The 20,003-nt window shown below is 40.9% G+C and overlaps 2 protein-coding genes across 2 annotated transcripts in view; one reads left to right on the plus strand and one right to left on the minus strand.

Moving 5' to 3' along the window:
* cftr (CF transmembrane conductance regulator) overlaps positions 1 to 16,448 on the plus strand; it is a 34,147-nt gene extending 17,699 nt beyond the window's left edge. The window contains exons 13-27 of the mRNA XM_051382575.1: positions 198 to 284; positions 778 to 1,567; positions 1,787 to 1,915; positions 2,005 to 2,042; positions 2,633 to 2,919; positions 3,131 to 3,210; positions 3,845 to 3,995; positions 6,079 to 6,306; positions 7,133 to 7,233; positions 8,921 to 9,151; positions 10,418 to 10,573; positions 11,068 to 11,157; positions 11,684 to 11,856; positions 12,720 to 12,825; positions 13,357 to 16,448. Of these exons, the coding sequence (XP_051238535.1) occupies positions 198 to 284; positions 778 to 1,567; positions 1,787 to 1,915; positions 2,005 to 2,042; positions 2,633 to 2,919; positions 3,131 to 3,210; positions 3,845 to 3,995; positions 6,079 to 6,306; positions 7,133 to 7,233; positions 8,921 to 9,151; positions 10,418 to 10,573; positions 11,068 to 11,157; positions 11,684 to 11,856; positions 12,720 to 12,825; positions 13,357 to 13,572 (2,863 nt within the window). The 3' untranslated portion in view covers positions 13,573 to 16,448. The remainder of the gene's footprint in view (positions 1 to 197; positions 285 to 777; positions 1,568 to 1,786; positions 1,916 to 2,004; positions 2,043 to 2,632; positions 2,920 to 3,130; positions 3,211 to 3,844; positions 3,996 to 6,078; positions 6,307 to 7,132; positions 7,234 to 8,920; positions 9,152 to 10,417; positions 10,574 to 11,067; positions 11,158 to 11,683; positions 11,857 to 12,719; positions 12,826 to 13,356) is intronic.
* Positions 16,449 to 16,996: 548 nt separating this feature from the next.
* Positions 16,997 to 20,003, minus strand: part of cttnbp2 (cortactin binding protein 2) — an 84,751-nt gene continuing 81,744 nt past the window's right edge. Inside the window, exons 22-23 of the mRNA XM_051382574.1 lie at positions 19,479 to 19,586; positions 16,997 to 18,577 (exon numbers count right to left, since the gene is read on the minus strand). Of these exons, the coding sequence (XP_051238534.1) occupies positions 18,182 to 18,577; positions 19,479 to 19,586 (504 nt within the window). The 3' untranslated portion in view covers positions 16,997 to 18,181. The remainder of the gene's footprint in view (positions 18,578 to 19,478; positions 19,587 to 20,003) is intronic.

Raw genomic sequence — 20,003 nt, forward strand, 5'->3', positions numbered from 1 at the left:
TTTATCCCCACGGGGACCTGACTTCCTCATTTACACTATTTTGATTGAGTTTTCCTCTCTTTCTGTTTTTCTTATATTCTCTTTTCTCTTACCCTGACATTTTTAGTTTTCTCAGCACATGTCATTATTTCTCACACTTTCTCATACATTTGCTTCACCTTTCCCTCTGACTCACTATGTGTGTTTTTATACCTCAGGGCTGTGTATAAAGATGCAGACCTCTACCTGCTGGATGCACCTTTCACCCACCTGGACATCGTGACAGAGAAAGAGATCTTTGAGAAGTGAGTATCCCAACAGAGAGTCTTTCATGTTGAGGAGGTGGGGGTGGTTGAGCTAAAGTTTAAGTTCAAGGTCAAGGTTAGCTCTTGTTGTGTCAGACATGCTGGGGTTGACTTTGGTGAGTAGTGAGTGCTTCATCATACTGTAACCTTCACAGGAAATGGGCTTTTTTTTCAAGTCGGGGGGGGGATTATCCTTTGATGAAATGTGGACTTTGGCAATCTTTCAAAGGAGAAAATCAGGAAAAATCATTGCTGAATAAACATTTTTGTTATGTAGTCAAACTCTGAACATGGTAATAAACACATACAGCAGCTTGTTAAGTTTGAGTGCTAGTTATTCCTTGAAGACTTGATTTGTTCTTTTTTTTAAATAAGCAGCAGTTCTTTTGTTTGACAGTAAAGCTTGGAGAAATATATAATAGTTGACACATAATATATGATATTTATAAATATATATATCTTTACAATCTCCATTTTCTGTATCACTGCACAGATGCGTCTGTAAACTCATGGCCTCCAAGACACGTATTGTGGTCACCAGCAAGATGGAGCATCTCAAACGAGCAGACAAAATCCTCCTGCTGCACAACGGAGACTGCTACTTCTACGGCACCTTCTCAGAGCTGCAGGCCAAGCGGCCTGACTTCAGCTCCCTCCTCCTCGGCCTGGAAGCTTATGACAACATCAACGCAGAGCGACGTAGCTCCATCCTCACAGAAACTCTACGCAGGGTATCCATTGACGAAACCGCTGTCTTCCGAGGCCCAGAGTCAATTCGCCAGTCATTCCGCCAGCCACCACCTCCAATAACCGTCTCCGGATCCCAAGGCCATCCTGGAGGTGATGGCTACCCAGAAAAACGCAAACAGTCCCTCATCCTCAGTCCCTTGGCAGCTGCTCGCAAATTCTCCTTCATCGGGAACTCCCAACAAACTGCAAATACTACCCAGTCCATGACAATGGAGGACGGGGTTCGTGAACTTTCTGAAAGGAAATTCTCTGTCGTACCTGAGGATGATCAAGTAGAGGAGGTGCTCCCCAGGGGGAACATGTACCATCATGGGTTGCAGCACCTCAACGGGCAGCGGCGCCAGTCTGTCCTGGCGTTCATCACCAACTCTCAGGGCCAGGAGCGCCGAGAGCAGATACAGTCTTCCTTCAGGAAAAAGCTGTCAATCACACCACAGTGCGACCTGGCGTCTGAGCTGGACATTTACGCCCGCCGCCTGTCCAAGGACAGCGTTTATGATATTAGTGAGGAAGTGGATGAAGAAGACATGGAGGTAGAGATTTGTTAGAGCCTTCTTCAAGGCATATTAGAGTACATGATACATTTTTATGTTTAGACATCCAAGAATCTGTTTTCTTTACCTTCATTTTCAAGATCTTGTTAATACCCTCAAAATGTACTTGATTTTGTCTCCAATTAAGGCTTTGCTGGATATACAGAGTAGCTGATTTTAGTTGGGGTCTGTATGGTGACATTTCTGTTTTCTTCACAGCAATGCTTTGCAGATGAACGTGAGAACATCTTTGAAACTACCTCATGGAGCACTTATCTACGCTACATCACCACCAACAGGAGCTTAGTCTACGTCCTAATTTTCATCGTCTTTGTCTTCATCATTGAGGTTAAAATCATTACAATTTTTATTTATTTATTTATTTATTTATAAGATTATTTATAAGAACAAATGTTTCTGTTTTTTTCCACCAATAGGTTGCTGGTTCGGTCATTGGCATTTTCCTCATTACAGAGTAAGTGTCATGTTTCATGTTCCTTGAGAGACACTGAGACTAAAACAGCAAAAGACATCAGTGTCGTTGTTATTTCAGCCTGTACTGAACTGTTGGCATTTCCAGTATTTGATGCCCACATAAATAACCGTTATGTAAACTTTTTTTATTTGACAAAAGTATTTGTTGACTAAAGTGATGTTTTTTTTGTAGTTGATGGTTAATCAGAATAATTGTTAGCAGCATAGTGGTTTTGTGGTAATTCTTACCAAAAGACTTTATTTTGAACAATAAGATATATAATTATATTAATGTTAAATATATTAAACATATGTTTAAAAAAGTTGAAATTGCCAAGTAAAATGTAATACTAAAACTAAACTAAAACTGGTAATCGTTATGATGAATGATTGCTTTTAAATGTTGGATTTTATAAGTTGAAGATGTGTTCATATTATTTTGCGTATTATGCATGCATATCATTCATTCAGCCTTTTTTGTTATTATTTGTTATGCTCCCTATTATGATTTTTACTCTAGTAGGTGTCTCATGACCGACAGATCTACACTACAGTCTGTTTCATTCTCAATCCTTTGCTCTGTTCGACCAGCACGATCTGGAGGGACGGCGCCAACCCTTCATCACCCAACTACATCGATGAGCAGCACCCCAATGCTTCGTCGACCCCCGTCCACCTGGCAGTCATCGTCACACCGACCAGTGCTTACTACATTATCTACATCTACGTGGCCACATCGGAGAGCGTGCTGGCTTTGGGATTCTTCAGGGGTCTCCCACTAGTGCACACATTACTCACTGTGTCCAAAAGACTGCATGAACAGATGCTTAGCGCTGTAATACGAGCACCCATGGCTATGCTCAATACTATGAAGACAGGTGATTGTCTTAGTTTTTCTTAACGCTGATTCTGTTTTGTCTGAAGAACTAGCCGAAAATGCAAATGTCGTAAATGTCATGGTACAATATCCTTGCATTCACCTGGTTACTTTTTTTTCTACTTGTAGAACCACATCTGTTTATCCATATTGAATGCCACATTGGCATACTCATTCACTTCAATGCTAGAGTTTTTCCTAATTTCTTCCAGGCCGCATCATGAACAGATTTACTAAGGACATGGCCACCATAGATGACATGCTGCCTCTGGTGCTGTTTGACCTCATACAGGTATTTAACCAACACAGTGGAAAACGTAACACAGTATGCAATATATCCCTCAATTTAACAGGCATTCAGTATCTGACCAACATCAGAGCATGCAAAATACAACAATGCAATGTAACGTAGTATTACAAAGGAATAATAATAGTCAGTATGAATGGCGGTTCATTCAGTAGAGCTACGTCATGCATCTTTATTAACACTGACCCACCTCTGCTGCAAACATCATGTGGCGCAACTTTTATCAATCTATTATTAAAGGACCAGTGTGTAGGATTTAGTGGCATCTGATTCCTGTTACCTACACTCATTAAGTACGGGTCCACAGCCCCAAATGATACACATTCTGTCCACAGCCCACTGTGTATCATTTTGGGGTCCTCGACACCAAAAAGGTTGAGAACCACTGAAATGCATCCTAGGTAGTACACCTGTCCAAGAGATATAATGCAAACTCCACAACAGTATTGAAGTTCCTGAATCCCTTCAGTTCCTCAAATGTTGCACTGATGTTCACTCAGGTTTTAAAGGAAAGAAACAAATCTAGTAATTCAATGTTTTTAGTGGGACTTTACACATGTAATAATGTAAGTACAAACGCTAGTTCTGATTCTCCTCTTTTTTTTTCTCCTCACACCAGCTTACATTGATTGTTACGGGGGCCATCTTCACTGTGTCAATCATGCGGCCTTACATCTTCCTCGCTGCCATCCCATTGGCTATCATCTTTGTTGTCCTCAGAAAGTATTTCTTACGAACTGGACAGCAACTCAAGCTACTGGAGGCTGAAGGTGAGAGTCGGGGAGAAATGATGTATGTGTGACATTGCATTATTATTGTAGGAATAGTGCAATGCTGTTTTGTTGTTGTGAAGAGAAATAACATAATAATAAGTACCAGAAAGGACAAGCAAAGAAAATTTAAATGTAAAAATCTGCTGCCACTTGATGGATATATTTAATTAAATGTAGCAAATGCCTTCTTAAATTTCAAATATAGATTAGGATTGTCACTTAAATTGCATTCTGAAACCATTCAGATATATTTTATAATATACCTATGTACATAAGGTGAGTACTACAGAATGTTTTCTTTGTAAATGTAAAAATCTAAATGCTTTCTTGTAATACTATGCAATAGAAGTTTATTGTGCATTGTGGATAAAATATAACCTATAAAATATATCCATTTTGCTGAAGTATTCTTGAATAGCAGGTTATATTTTACATTTCTTTTATTTGACGATTTAATGTGTGAGGACGAGAGGCACAGAAGAAATCTTCAAGAGTTAAAATATTCAGGAGTAAAAGTGAGAACATGATAGGAAAACCAACAGAGCGAACAGAGGAAGCGGGACTTTGGGACAGATGTTGCAGTCATCATAACTGCCCGCCAGCAGGCAGAGCTGGTGGATGGCGCAGGGCCAAGGGGGGCAAAGGTTAGGCTGGATAACAAAAACATGACAGAGGAAGGGTTGAATGAGAGGATGGATGGGCTGCCGCAGAGGGGCGGGAACAGTTAAAGGAAGTGAAGCAGGGTGAATAACATAACTGTGATCCTTCAATTAGCTAAGAGTTTGATATCCATGTGAAAGGAATTTAGACATTTCTAAAAGCTTTTAAGTGTTTAGGCATCAGTGACCACATGACATCATGGGGTTTGTAGGGGTATATTTGCAGGACAATCTCTAAAACTACAATACTCCCCAAGTAGGAGTCCTGTTATCAGTGGTGTGTTGCAGGAATGGTTTGTCTGCTGAAATTGCTCTGCTAGTGATGAGTAAGGGGGCATGGAAGCTGCTTTGACCAGTTTTCCTACAGTTTAAACCACCAAAACCTCCCCTTGATTCAGAGCAGCCAGCAGGTAGCCAGCACTGCAGTGCGGTTCTGCACAACCAAAGGATGAGAAAACAGGTGTACTGCTGACTGAAGTTTTTATTGAGTTTTCGCAGAGATAAAAAGAGAACAACACAATAAAATAATACAATAAGAAATAGCAATAAACTCCTCTCCTTAATTTGTATTTTTCTACAACAACAGTCCACATTTCTAGTGTGAATGCTGCTCTGCTACTGTGACTTCCCTGTTCTGCTCGCAACTCTGTGGCATTAATGTGTGTTTTGGTGATGATGCCGGGGTCTTTCCGGAGCCGCTGAAAGCATGACGGGGTCAGACAGAAGAGCTGAGCTGGGATTTCCTCCAACCCCATCCTGGTATCACAAGCAGCATGTCAGATAAAATAAAGTGGAAATTATGTGAAGTAGTCACTCAAATGTTTATTTGAATGTTTCTGCTTTTTGGCAGCATTGTTTTATTTACACTACTGAAAGAAATGTGTGCCCCAAAAGGATTTAGAAAATAACGTGACTACAACTGCCAAATCTGTTAGTCAGTTAGAAGTGAAAAAGTCAATATATCGAAGGTGGAAACGATTAATCGATTATCAAAATAGTTAACTACTTGTTTCAGCTCTACCCATGACTTCACACAACTGTAGAATGAATGAGTCAGCACTGTACCTTGATAGTGTTTGTGTTCTCTGCTCACTAAGCCACATGCAGAGTTTTATCTCTTCATAAGCAGCTTTTTTCTGGCCATTGACCACTCTTCTTAATCACTTCTTTTCATCTGTTGTCTGCCTTTTTTTCCTTTCAAATCTCCATGACTATTTAGGCAATATTTACTATTTGTTTGGTGTACTGTCCCTTTTTCCCATCTTACACTGGTAGGCCTCCAAATTCCTATAGCTCTTGCTTTTACCTCTTATCACTTGCTTATTATTGATCACCAATTACTGATCATTTTAGCTTAAAACTGTGTGCACTCAAACCTTAGAAAACTTGTAAGATCATGTGTCCCTTCTCCTCACCTGCAGCTCGCAGCCCAATCTTCTCCCACCTCATCATCTCGCTGAAGGGTTTATGGACAATTCGGGCATTTGGGCGTCAGACCTACTTTGAGACACTGTTTCACAAGGCGCTGAACACTCACACAGCCACCTGGTTCCACTACCTGGCCACACTGCGATGGTTCCTCTTCCGCTGTGACATGATCTTTGTCCTGTTCTTCACCGCCGCTGCCTTCATCGCCGTGGGAACCAACCGTGAGTGACAGGGTGACTGTGGGTAGACAGATGGCGTTATGCACATATGAATTAATGATGGATTACAGGATTCCCAGGCGATAAACAGGCTTGTTTAATACCTTGAGCACAGCATACAAGGTTCATACAGTAAGTTGAGGATTGAGAAAAACTGTAGCCAATTAACACAGTATGCTATAACTGTGTTATTTGGCTACAGTTTTTCTCCATCGATTTCATACGACAAAGGTGATATGTGCTCCAAATTTGGTGAAACTGAGAAAACTGCATGAGGTCATTCTGTGAGTGGACCCTTTAAGAGAATGAGAGCAGCAGCAGTAGTTTGTACACATAAATCCCAGGAAGGGCGAAGGAACTTCTTGAAATTCCAGTAAGTTAGTTAGTTAGTAAACACCGTAGTATTTTCCACCGGGCCTATCAAGTGAAGAAGCTTCAGTCTTATCTGTGTGTTACAGTGTGTAGAGTCAGATATCAGGATCATAACAGACAGTTTGTCTGTGAAAACTGTTCGAATGCCACTGGATAAAATGTCATGTACAAAAGGAAGTGTGTGTTCGATTAAACAAATGGGAAACACAAGGACATACACACGTACACACAAACAAACACGTGTTGTTGTATTATACCCTGTGTTTATGTTTTGAGCAGATTAAAGGGTCATTTCATGTCTCATTAGTTTCCAATAGAGCCAGTAGCAGAGATGCAATACCTGAGTGCTGGTCTGACATCAGAGAGAGCAGCCTTGATTGGACAATATAAATGACTGTGTGTGTGTGTGTGTGTGTGTGTGTGTGTGTGTGTGTGCGTGTGTGTGTGCACTCTACAGAGGACAAACCAGGAGAGGTTGGCATCATCGTGGCCCTAGCCATGCTCATTCTGGGGACTTTCCAATGGGCTGTCATCACCAGCATCACTGTAGATGGACTGGTATGTGATCCACACACACTAAAATCTGTCATGGTTTGCATCACATCAACACCTGAACTGCATTAAAATACCACACAACCAATGGCCAGTCGAGAGTGTATCACAAACCCACATGTATGAGTTGTTGTGTTTTTGAACACTTGGGTCAGCAACCAGATCTCTGCAGCGAAGGGATTTCTGCTCATCTGGTGTTCAACCTTCCTAAATTTTCCCACACCTCTCCACCTCACCATTCATTACACCAACTCCCTATTCTTCAAAACATGGACCTACATTCTGGACGATTGGCTGCCCTGTCACAAAGAGGAGGTGATTGTGGTCAATCCTCTTGGTTGACATGTGTTTTTTTTTTTATACAATATGGAGACCCAATCCCCTGCCCCCGTGGAAGGATACAGCCAGACATGTGCTACCTCAGGGATACAGGATGTCACCAGCTGCCAACACTACTATTCAACAGCCAAAAATATGATTCACCAGGAGGGTATAACATGTGGGAGGATCAAGCTTGAATCAGTTTGTACCCACCCAGCCGTTGTTTTCACCCACATTTTGGTTAGTGGAACTGACGGAGCTTATCACCGTGCAGAACATCTTGTTCAGTATGCACACATACACACACACGTGCACACACATTCACACAAGTGTGTTTTTGGGGGAGTTGGCAACGTTCTTCACAGTGTTACTGATTCTAATGTAAGAAAAAACTCATAACAGTGACTCCCTCTGAATAACATGGTCAGTGGTAGTAAGGGAAGCTACTAAAATGTCTCTCAAGCACGAGTGTGTTTAGTTTGCTTTTGCTTAAATATGGTCTGAGTAACAAAACCATTTATCTCCAAAGAGACAACAACCCTGTTTTCAGCTTTATGAGAGTGTACATTTCACAAATTTAATTTAATTTAAAATAGTTTTTTTTTTTTAGCTTAATAAGTAGGAACCATTCTCAAACCTTTAAGAACACTTTATACTTTAGTTTATCATGAAAATAAAAAATCACAAAATTTAAAGATGAATGGTTGGATGCCATAGAATAATGGGAAATGAATTCAAACTAGGTTCATGCTGTTAAGTACAATATTTCAGTCAAAACAAAAAGGAATATCACTGTATTTACTCACTTCTAAAACGTGTACAACAGGATGTGATTAATTCTACGGTTAAACACCAGGAGCAGCGGTGGTCTACAGTTATAGAAAAGCTGCCTCAACAGCTCAATGAAGAACAACTGTACATACAGGTAACAGGGTGCCCCGGTAGCTCACAGGTAGAGCCTGTACCATGTGGTAAGACTGAGGTCCAGATATGAGTCCAGCCTGAAAATTTGTGCTGCATGTCATCCCCTCTCTCTCCCCTGCCTTTCCTGTCAATCATTGGTGGTCTTATCTGATAAAAAGCATACATTATAAGTGTATATATGTATACACTGATCAGCCATAACATTATGACCACCTGGGTACCCCCCCTGATATATCCCATCCTCTGACAGGTGCCATGATAACCAGATAATCAGTGTTATTCACTGCACCAGTCAGTGCTCATAATGTTATGGCTGATCTGTGTATATGTGTGTATATATAAATGTAGTATATATATATGTATATATACTGGCTACTCCCAGTGACCTATGGCATGCCTCACCCTCTCAATCTATTTCTCTCTCTCTTCCCCCTTCTCCTCCTCTCAGATGCGTTCGGTAGATCGAGTGTTTAAGTTCATCGACTTGCCAACAGAGGAGCCGATGCCAGGGAAATCCGGTGGTAAAGGAGGCCCCGACCTCGTCATCGACAACCCTCATGCCCAAGACTATTGGCCCAACCGCGGTCAGATGGACGTCCAGGGCCTCACTGTGAAATACACAGAGGCTGGACGTGCTGTCCTCAATGACATCTCCTTCTCTGTGGATGGTGGTCAGAGCGTAAGTACTGAGGGATGGGTAAAGGGTGTTTGTGTGTGTGTGTGTGTGTGTGTGTGTATGACTGGATTTTAATGAAACTTTGCAGAGTAATGTATGTTAGCTCTCCTTTATTTGATTTTAAAACATCAAAACACTAATTAGTCCAAGAGGGGCGATTTAAAGGGTAGGGTAGGATCAGAAAGGTTATAACAAGGTGTTTTATAGCCAGCAGGAAGGCTGTGTAACATTTGTGGTTACTTGTCAGCTACTTTTAGCTCATTGTTTTGATTTTCTGGCTGCAATTACACTGTTTTTTTTAGTCTCACCACACTCATCGGTGTCATTTCTAGATGCAGCCGTTAGCTGTTTTCAGTAAAGGAGTGATTGATGGCTTACAAGCAGCAAAACGACAGACAAAGATAGTGACTATCTGGTGAAGAAAGGAGTTGTGAATATTATTCTTATCAAAATTTGAATAGACAAAATGTAATTCCCCTCTGGGGCTAAAGAACAAACAAAAGGCAACCAGGCGGGCGCCCGGTTAGCTCAGTCGGTAGAGCTGGCGACCCATGTACGGAGCTGCTGCAGCAGCCCAGGGTTCAAGTCCAACCTGCGACCCTTTGCTGCGTGTCACCCCCAGTCTGTCTACCCACCCTTCCTGTCTATCTTCAGCTGTCTCTATCAAATAAAGGCAATGAAAGGCCAAAAATAACTTAAAAGAAAAAATACAGAATGTTTGAAATAATGGAAACATTAGTGACAAACAAGTTCTTGCTTACCGAAAACACTTCCCATTTTTTATTATTATTTCAACTCACATTCATATCTGTAATATTTCCCTTGTATCTCGATTTCAAATGCTATTTAGTTAGGGCAGAGGAACTCAGGCAGTAGTGGCCAAATAGCTTTCAGTGGAAAGAGACAAAACATGTAATATGTGACCGTTCTCTCTCTCTATGCTCCTGGCAGTAATTATAGTCAGTATGAGCTCCGCATAATGAATCCTGGAGGACAGCAGAGCTCAGTCAGTGTCAGCACTTTCGCCGCGTCCCATTTGCTTCTCTATGGCCTCCTGATAAATGGACTAATTGTTGCTGCGAGGCTGCATAAGAAAGGTTGGAGAGCTTTTAGACTAGTTCATTTTACAGTGTCATGATGAGTACACTTTACTTGCATCAATATGAACTGAAGTTTTTTTTAGCTGAAAAGTTAGAAGTGCATTAAAAGCGGATTAAAATGTTTCTGTTCCGTGTGTGTGTGTGTGTGTGTGTGTGTGTGTGTGTGCAGATTGGTCTGCTGGGTCGAACAGGTTCAGGGAAGAGCACCCTGCTCTCCGCTCTGCTGCGTCTTGCCTCCACTGACGGAGAAATCTCCATTGATGGAGTCTCCTGGAGCTCTGTCTCCCTGCACACGTGGAGGAAGGCCTTTGGAGTGGTTCCACAGGTACGTCTATGGCTGCTGAGCTGCCTTTCAACAAGACATATGGCTATATATGGCTGCTGGCTCATATTCAAATACTGTTTTAAAATGACTTGGGTGAAGTTGAATGAGAAACACATTTAAAAAAAGCTGATATCAGTAGAATGACAATATGGAAGTGCAGCCAGGAAGGTAAGAAAGTCTTTTAAATTGATTTATGTAACTTCTGCCCAACATGAATGACTTCTAATACACTCCATTCATACTGTTCACATTTGGAAACCTAGAGAGTAGTTGATAAATATAGTGCCTACTGCAACATTATATTTCCTGTGGTATTCACTTCCTCACACCACCTTAAATAGCCAAAGACTTGTAACCTGTTACACTGGCAGATGAGAGGTATTTGTAACTGTAACCATTGCAACTGATCCAAATGATTATTATTATGAGAATTTTGTAATCCAGCCTCCTTGACTATGTGATTTAAATGTTTTCTCTGGTTTGTGTTTGAACAGAGAGTCTTTATTCTGACCGGCACTTTCCGGATGAACCTGGACCCACACGGACGTTACAGTGATGAGGAGCTGTGGAGGGTAGCTGAGGAGGTGAGGCCCTCTTTTCTCTTGTCCTCTGCTGTGATGTGATTGAATCGTACATGCAGAGGAAAGTCTGTTCTAACAGTTCTACAGACAGATGTTTAATCAATCAAGTAGTTGTGAGTCTGGGGAGTTTCTAGATACGGTTTGCATTGGATTTTCTTCTCACGTTAGTAGAAAAAAATAAAGGTCCAGTGTGTAACATTTAGGAGTACAATCATACTGAGTGTGTTTTCGTAACCTTAGAATGAGCTGTTTCTATCCACCATGTTGATTGGACACACCAAACCTTTAGCATTTTTTGCAGCCACCCTAGTTTCTCTTTCACGCTTGGAAGGCTGAGCTGTATTCAGATGGTTGCAATCTGCAACTTCACCACTGGATGCCACTAAATCCTACACACTGCTCCTTCAATAGCACATTCCCTTTCAGAAATGTTGCTTTGTGAGTGAACCTAACCCCTGAGATGAAAACACAAATCCAGGATGGTCAGGGGAGTGAATTCTAAAGTCAGATCTGTCCTGTGTGTCCTCAGGTGGGTTTGAAGTCGGTGATCGAGCAGTTTCCAGACAAGCTGGACTTTCAGCTGGAGGATGGAGGCAACGTGTTGAGCAACGGACACAAACAACTGCTGTGTCTCGCCCGCTCCATCCTCAGCAAGGCACGCATCCTGCTGCTGGACGAACCCTCCGCCTACCTCGACCCCATGTTAGTATTAACGCCAAAACGCTCTAATCCGTGTGTGTGTGTGTGTGTGTGTGTGTGTGTGTGTGTGTGTTTGGGTGTGTGGAATCTGAAAAAAATAAAACAGTTTTCAGCAAAAAAAAAAAAATAGAGGAAAGATGCTTAGTTTGTTTGTGGCCACCTATTTAAAAATGTAAATACAAGAATCAGAATATTATATCAAACACATGGTAATGGCATTTAAATGTTTTAGAATATTTAAGATTTTACAAGATGAACCTGCAGACAGGCTGAAACAGACAGGGGCTTTGCATACACTTTAGATCTACTCATCCCGTCGGCCTGCGTTACTGTAGTCTCTTTTTTTTTATATTTCTTTTGCTCCTTGTGTGCTTTTGCGTAATGTGTTTGTGTAATGTCCTTACTGTACACTTAAACACAGCTGATGCTGAAGCTGATCCAGGGCTTGTATCCATTTCCTCTGTGTGTCTGTGTGTGTGTGTGTGTGTGTGTGTGTGTGTGTGTGTGTGTGTGTTTGTGGCATCCTGAGGTCACGGTGCAGCAGAAGTCACCCAAATCCAACATGGGTGGTGCTCCTGTCACTGCATATGGTGACAATCTCAAGTGCTTACAGTAATTCTGACTGTACGTGGTAGTGTGTGTGTGTGTGGGTGTGTGTGTATGTGTGTGTGTAGATGGTAAATGAAGCCTGTAATGAGCGATCTAGGTCAACCTGAGGCCAGCGCTGCCTGTTCTTTCATGTGGGCCTCAGCAGGAACAGAACGCTGAGCTAATGTGTTAGCAGTAGAGAGAGACGGCCTTTGATGATGATGATGATGATGATGATTGTGGTGTGTGTGTGTGTGTGTGTGTGTGTGTGTGAGCAGAACGTTACAGGTCCTGAGGAAGACGCTGAAGCAGTCGTTCTCTGACTGCACCGTCATCCTATCAGAGCACAGAGTGGAGCCGCTGCTGGAGTGTCAGTCATTCCTGGTAAGTTTTGGATTTAAGTTGGATTTTACATTTAAAGCTCAGGTGTTGTAGAACCTGCTACAAAGAGTTTAACTGGCTATGAAACAGTCTAAATTCAACCAAGAAGAACAGGTCAGATTCCCCTTGAAATCAATGAAACGAGAGTTGTTGTTGCTGTTATGAAGTGACAGGAGATTAAGCCCCTTTCTTTTGTGCTGGCTGTGGGCGTGTGGGTCTGCACGTGTGTGTTGGAGTGGTTGTCTGCATGTTAGCAATGGGGGTCTGTTTGTGGAACAAGCTGTTGCCGTGACGGACAAAAAAATGATAGAATTTTCCAGATATTTTAAAGCACTCAAATCTCCTGTTACCTTTAAAAGACCAATTTATTCACACAAAACCTGGAAAATAATTTATTTTACAAAATGAATTCCCTGCAAAATGTCCATCTCAATCAGCTTTATTTTTAAAAAACTTAGAAACATCATATTTTGCAAGAAGACACAACATTAGAGGCCCAGATAAACTCGCATCCTCTCCTCCCTGTCTGTGCAGATGATTGAAGGCAGCTCCATGAAAAGTTACGACTCCATCCAGAAGCTGCTGAACGAGACAAGTCATCTGAAACAGGCCATGAGCCCCGCTGACCGGCTCCGCCTCTTCCCAACACTGCACCGCCTCAACTCTAGCAAGAGGGCGCCGCCGCAGACCGCCAAGATCTCGTCCCTGCCAGAGGAAGCTGAGGATGAAGTCCACGACACTCGCCTCTAACCGGCCAGACACACACACACACACACACACGCACCTCTAACTCTAATGGACAAAAAGGAGGGTTTGACCCAGTGTTTTGATACTGAGTGTTCAGTAGTTTTACGTTTTTGAGCAGTTATTCCCTCAAATTAAAAGTGAGACAGCATCTCAGTCACTGTGGGACACTAAAACCCTCAACCGGTACCCAGACAAATTATTTTATATAACTGTAGGAAAACTCACTTCACACTGAATAATTAGAGAATAAAATCAAAAAGTAAATGTGAGAAAATTTTCATCATATTGACATCAAACAAAATTGACTTGTTTATTCTTGATTTTAAGTAAACAAACACCAATGTATATATTTAACCCTCATATGCATACATGTAACACGTACAGTAAAAACACAGCAAAGAGCCGTCCACTGACATGCATTTCACTGTCTCACAATGATGCTGATGTATGGAGCTCATTTATTGGTGGGAATATACACGAAAAGAAGTGGTAGAGGAAGTCTTGCACACAATAAATTAAATTCTAGATGGATTTAAACAATGTACAGGGAAGAATGAGGGCTGAGGTTACAGAAGTAGAACTTCAAATTACAAGTGTGCAACACTACATCTTGAATGTTGACCAACACAGTACAACATAGCTGCAAGTTTAGAAAAGATATTAGTAAAAACAAAAATCTGCAGGTACCAAAATTGAAACGTTTGTTCTGTGTGTCACTAAATTAGTATGAAAGATAAACTCCTCCATGTAACATGGACCACCTGGGAGCAGAGCCAGATAGAAAAAAGAAGTAAATGTGGTGTGTAAATTAAGCACATAATAACTTCTGCAAAATCTATGCTTCAGTCTGACTGACTGGACACTTTTTTTTAACCATTTGAGTGCCTTTGCAGGTTTCAGTCAGTCAGTTTGCCCTGCAACAAAAAAAAAAAAAGTTTTTGCTCTGAAAATGCAGAAACTGTTTAAATAAAAATGTAATTGACTTGAATTAATGGATTACTTTCTGTTCTGACTAGTGAACAACCAGCCTTTCGTTTGTTTTAACTCAGACTGAACACAGAATAGCAGCCACTGTAGAAATCTGACTCGCTGTATGTATCTTGCATCCGGGAGTGATCAGATTGGAGCTTCCTTCTCCTGTAATTACAATGTGTAACTCAGCAGTGTGAGCAAACAGACAGTAAGGACTTCACAGCACAACATTAACCCATCGTATGCACATAATCCAATCAGCTTCAGGTAGCTAGCAGGAACCCTTCGTGTTTGTTAGTGTTGCTTCTGCTCTGGGGGTGCTTCACAATCCTGCCGGCAGACATCCCATCGTCTACATGTTATGAACTGTAAAGGTTATTATCTAGATATATAATGATCAATCAAGGCACCCAGCTTCACTGTTTGCTGGCAATAAATAAAAATATAGTGCTGCTTTATTCTTAAATGCTGCTTGTGGAGGCTTGTTGAAAACCATTTTTTTTCCGATTGACTTTGTGATATTAAGCAGCCTGGTGAGCAGTCAGTCCAGCCACTGGCGATTCAAACAGCTGCAGCATATGTTAGAATCAGCGTACACTGAATGGATGGATGCATCAGTAGTGCTTAATTACCGCTGACTGTCTTGCTTCTGATGTGAATTCCCAGTCAAACCTCGGCTCAGTTTGAATAAATCTCACATTTTAGTGTGGACGAGGAAAACAAAGCTCCTCCAGCACTTTCATGTTAAGAGAACTACTTTCTTGTGGCTCAATGAATCATTGCTGCAATCATTTCAGCGATACAGACGTTATACCTTATTTAATGTTATCACACAACAAGTATTTGATTAATGTCGCTGTTGTGAACAGAAAGCATTAATGAGCAAAGGACAAATATCACCGTTTATATAACAGAATAATTCACTATATAGTAACACTACTGCTGCTAACACACAGTTTAAGCACTCTGTTTGTATACAGGCTGTTGTATGTACAAACTGTACGTAATAGGCTGGAAAGAGACAAAAAAAAAAAGGAAAAATCTGAATATCCTACAGATAAAGAGAGATCAGAGCTCTGTGAAACACTTGTAGAGAATCAAAGGAAACTGCAGCTCAGAGTCTTCTACAGTGGCTTCGAAAATCTTCTGAATGTTTGCTTTAGTATCTTTGGTTAGTCAGCATAAGCCTGCAGTAACTTCACACACACACACACACACACCAAAGGTGACGCTGTTCTCTCCGACTCTTCTGACGAGTGTTGACTCAGATACCCTTATTTTTCTATCTGAATGCACTTTAGAGACACCCTGAGGTACTCATCAGCTTCCACAGCAAACAGTCAGATGATTAAACGCTTTTCAATTCCTCCATAAAATGAAGTGTAGATGTAGAATTGTGACCTTTGATAACAAATTATTCTTTTTACTTTCATTTTTCAGCCTCTGTTGCTTGATGAATTACAGAGAGGAGCCAGTCATTCATCCAAGAAACAAACATTTTCTATGTGAAATAAAGTATATTTTTTCAGAGCCTGTGCTGTACAAACGCAAACATTAAGCATTTCTTTTTTTTTTTTATCATTTTCCAAGTTCTATCTGTACTTTCCTCGGAAACTGGAAAGCATTTTGACTCTTCTAACGTCTTTATTTTCTTTGGTTGAGGGAAGAGTGCGTTGCTCCTATCTTTCTGAATAAGAGTTTTGTAAAGCAGTGATGCAGAAAATGAAGGTACCATGGAGAAATGCCTTGATGTGTTAACTGTGACCAATGAGAGTTTTTTTATTACAAAGTAAATTAAGAAAAAAGCTGTTTCTTACTCATAGGAAAAAGGGACACAGATGTCCAAAACATGTATAAATGTATTTGTTCAATCAACTATATTTCCAGTAAAAATAAGATTTTGAGAATTTTCAGTGTGGTTGTGTCATTTTTGTTAAAAGCTGACGAATTGTGTTGTAGGGAATTTGTTAAATTGTTTTTGGTGTGACGTAAAAGTTGCATGAATTCTAATACTACTGTTCACGCTGACGTCACATTGCAATCAGACCTGTATTTAGACCACATATGTAAGTGTCCCAAATCAGAATGGAAAAGATCTGATTCCATGTGAAAAACAGATCTGAGTCACAAACAAAATAATCAGATCTGGGTCCCTGAGTGCCTGCAGTGTGGACGTAATGAGGTCTGATTCGCAGTCAGTATTCCAGGTCAGTCTGTGCAGGCCACTCAAATTATTACTCACCAAACTGGGACCACAATACATTTATATGCGAAACAATGATCTGAACATTAGAACAGACTTACTTTAACTGGGACTGGGTGCTAAAGACAATACTATAAAAAGATCCAAAATGTGTGCACACAAGATTAATATTTTGGTACTTTGGGGGCTCTGTAAGGCCCTGTGTTTCATTAAAAATGAAAAATGGAGAATAAAATAACAGAAAAAGTCCGGTGGGGATTTTTAACAGTGCCATTTTAATGTTTGTGCTTGAAAGACAATTCTTTAAACCTCAAACAGCTATCGTACAGATCAAAATCATAGCTTGACTAAAATCTCTCCTGTACATATGTATAGATTTATTTTTTATTCATGATTTTATATATAAACAGTGTCCCCTTAAAATAAAACTTAAAAGTAAAAACATACGAAGAACACAGTGATAATGGAAAGCAAAACAGAAAGTCTGAATTACACTGTAGGGCTCAGCGAGGGTTAAATTGAACATGACTCGGGGGGAAATGATGGGCATTTAAAATATTTATTATGGCTTACAGTTGATTGAGGACATCCTGTGTTTATACAGTTCTATTACTTATTGCCACAACCCCTTCACTTTGAAACAAGTGAAGGGTTCAGAACCAAACTCGTTTTACAAACACTATGTACAAGTTCTTTTTTTTCAGCAGTTTTGCTTTAAGGTTTCGTCACTGTACAAGCGTCATACCACATACACCAATCTATAGAGCATTTAAACTTACTAATTCTTATTTACAAATATATTTGGTAAAACCCTGATTAATTTCAACAGTATTTAAACCAACCTTGCAACTATTTAAAGATAAAACAATTGAATATCTGAAAAATACTTAATAGCAAAAACAAAAAAAAAAAGAAAATTAAAACCTGCTTGTTACTTTCTTTGATCCAAAAACACTTTTCACTAAAAGGTATAATCTGTAAGTACCTTCAGTTACTCTCCAATGGCCTTATACCAGTAGAATTACAGTATTTCACTTTAAGTACACAAAAATACTGTCAGTACTGTTTTGAGGCAGTTTTCACCGGTCAAATACTTTATATATCCTAGTCATAGTCATCATAGTCCTTACACTGTATCCTGTCTACTCAATACTGTCATATAATACGCAGGTTGATACACTGGAATAAGGCAACAGTAAAGTAACCTGCTGCATTACCTTCTGTCGTTTTTACCCAAGTTAAATCTTACCAAACCAAACGATCAAATACTTCAAATACTGTAATAGAATATAACTATGGTCCCCAAGTACACAACTGTAGTACAGTGTAACAAGTACGGATAACAAGTACAAATACTAAGAGTCAAAGGTCGTCAGGTACCTAGTCTTTACATTATGGAGGGAGGTTCACAGCGGAATCATGGGGGGGGGCAGGGGTCTACTTGCTGTTGATGTTATTTTCATGCAGGTCTCTGTGGAGGATCCAGATGTCCTCGTGTGATTGGTTGTTGTCGATGTTGTTGCGGTAGTAGTTGTTGTTGCTGCTGCTGCTGCTGCTGCTGCTGCTGGGGGGGGCCTGCTTTGTTCTGCTGCTGCTGTTGTTGGTGGTGGTTCTGCTGCGGCTGGGGGGCGTCTGGGTTCGACAGGGGCTGCTGCTGCTGCTGCTGCTGCTGCTGCTGTTATTGTTGCTGCTGGTGGCAGCAGTGGAAACTCGTGTCTGCTGCCCCCTGCTGCTGGGGACGGGGAGCTGAGATTTGGCGCGAGGGCCTGAACGCCGGTCGCTGTTCTGGACGGCTGCCTGGCTGGAACTGCGGCTGGACTGACGGACAACAGTCTGCACAAATAAACAGAGAGTTTGGTTGGTCACTTACTGAATTAATTGTTTATAGTTGCTTCGCTACTTTCAGGCTGAAGCACTATGACGCAAACTAACACCTTCAGAGGACAGATTTCAATCATTAGACTGTTTTACACTCTGTTCATGCCGGGGGTTAACACAAAATACAAAGCAAGAAAAACAGTCCGAAATCTAGAAGGATATTCAGTAATAAAGAGAAAAATGTGTGTATGTTCTTCAAGGTCTGTCCATTGGTATTGAAATTATTCAAAGATCTCTTCTTTATTGATAGAATAGCTTTTTTCCAGCAGTTCTGGTGGTGAAGGTCCTGAAAAGGTTTAATGTCAGGATCCAGTCATAGTTGTTCAGAAATGCAAAATAAATGCAGTGCAAATAATTCATACATGAGACCATCAATCTTCTATAACACAGAAACAATGAGCTTAAAGAAGCTAAAAAGGCCCCACAAAGCTGCCGTACACCGACCTTACAGCTACAAGTAAACCTGAAGTAATGACACATGGTACAACAGTACAGTCCTAAAACTCTTAATGCTGAACAGGTCAATTATGTGTGAGGCAACGCCAAACACAGCACAGACACATGATTAAAAGTTGCACAAAACAATCTCACACACACTCATTTTAAATTTGAGTCACTGGTTTGTGGCTCAGTCGGGATGCTTAGTGGAGTGATGATAACAGAGGGTAGAACAAAAAATCATAAAAAATAGTTGCTGCAGGTAAAAATGCACTTAAAAGTAGTATTCTTTAATATATCCCTGTGATTTAATAATGGTGTATGTTTAAATAGCCTTTAACTATTCTGTTGGGTCAACATACACACAGGTTATATACAGTATTATTAGTAGTAGTGATGTATTTGCACTCGTTCTCACCGTCTGTGGTCTCTGCTGGGTGGCGGTTTCCTGCTCGGCCTTGTGGGGGGCCATCGCCTCACTGGGAGAGCTGGAGAACAGGATCAAGTCGTCTTTGGCCCGAGAGATCTGCAGGAGATGAAGGAGAGGGAACGTTAAGCGGCAGGTCAAACCTCGACTGAAGGCAGGTAACAACACGCAGCTTACGCAGCGTGCCTGTTGGCGTGCAGCTGGTCATTATTTTTGCAGTAAATAACCGGGTGGGATGCTGGTGATGAGGAGTCACCTGCATCAGGCTCATGCAGGTGAAGGTCCAAGATTAGCAGGGCTACTTTTTAAAGGTCAATTCTGATACCAGTAATTTAGAGACAAAGCTGTTAAGAGATTGTGTTTTGGGGATAGTTGGTGAGTATTTCTGTGAGGGATCTTTGCGTCTTCGGACACCAAACACTCCACTGAATGTCAGAAACTCAGATTAGACACTTTAGATAACTTATTAAATGGTAGCCAGGTTTTAGAGAGTCACACCCCTGAACCAATACACTA

The sequence above is a fragment of the Dicentrarchus labrax genome, unplaced genomic scaffold, assembly GCF_905237075.1.
Source record: "Dicentrarchus labrax unplaced genomic scaffold, dlabrax2021, whole genome shotgun sequence".
NCBI classification, from domain to species: Eukaryota; Metazoa; Chordata; class Actinopteri; family Moronidae; genus Dicentrarchus; species Dicentrarchus labrax.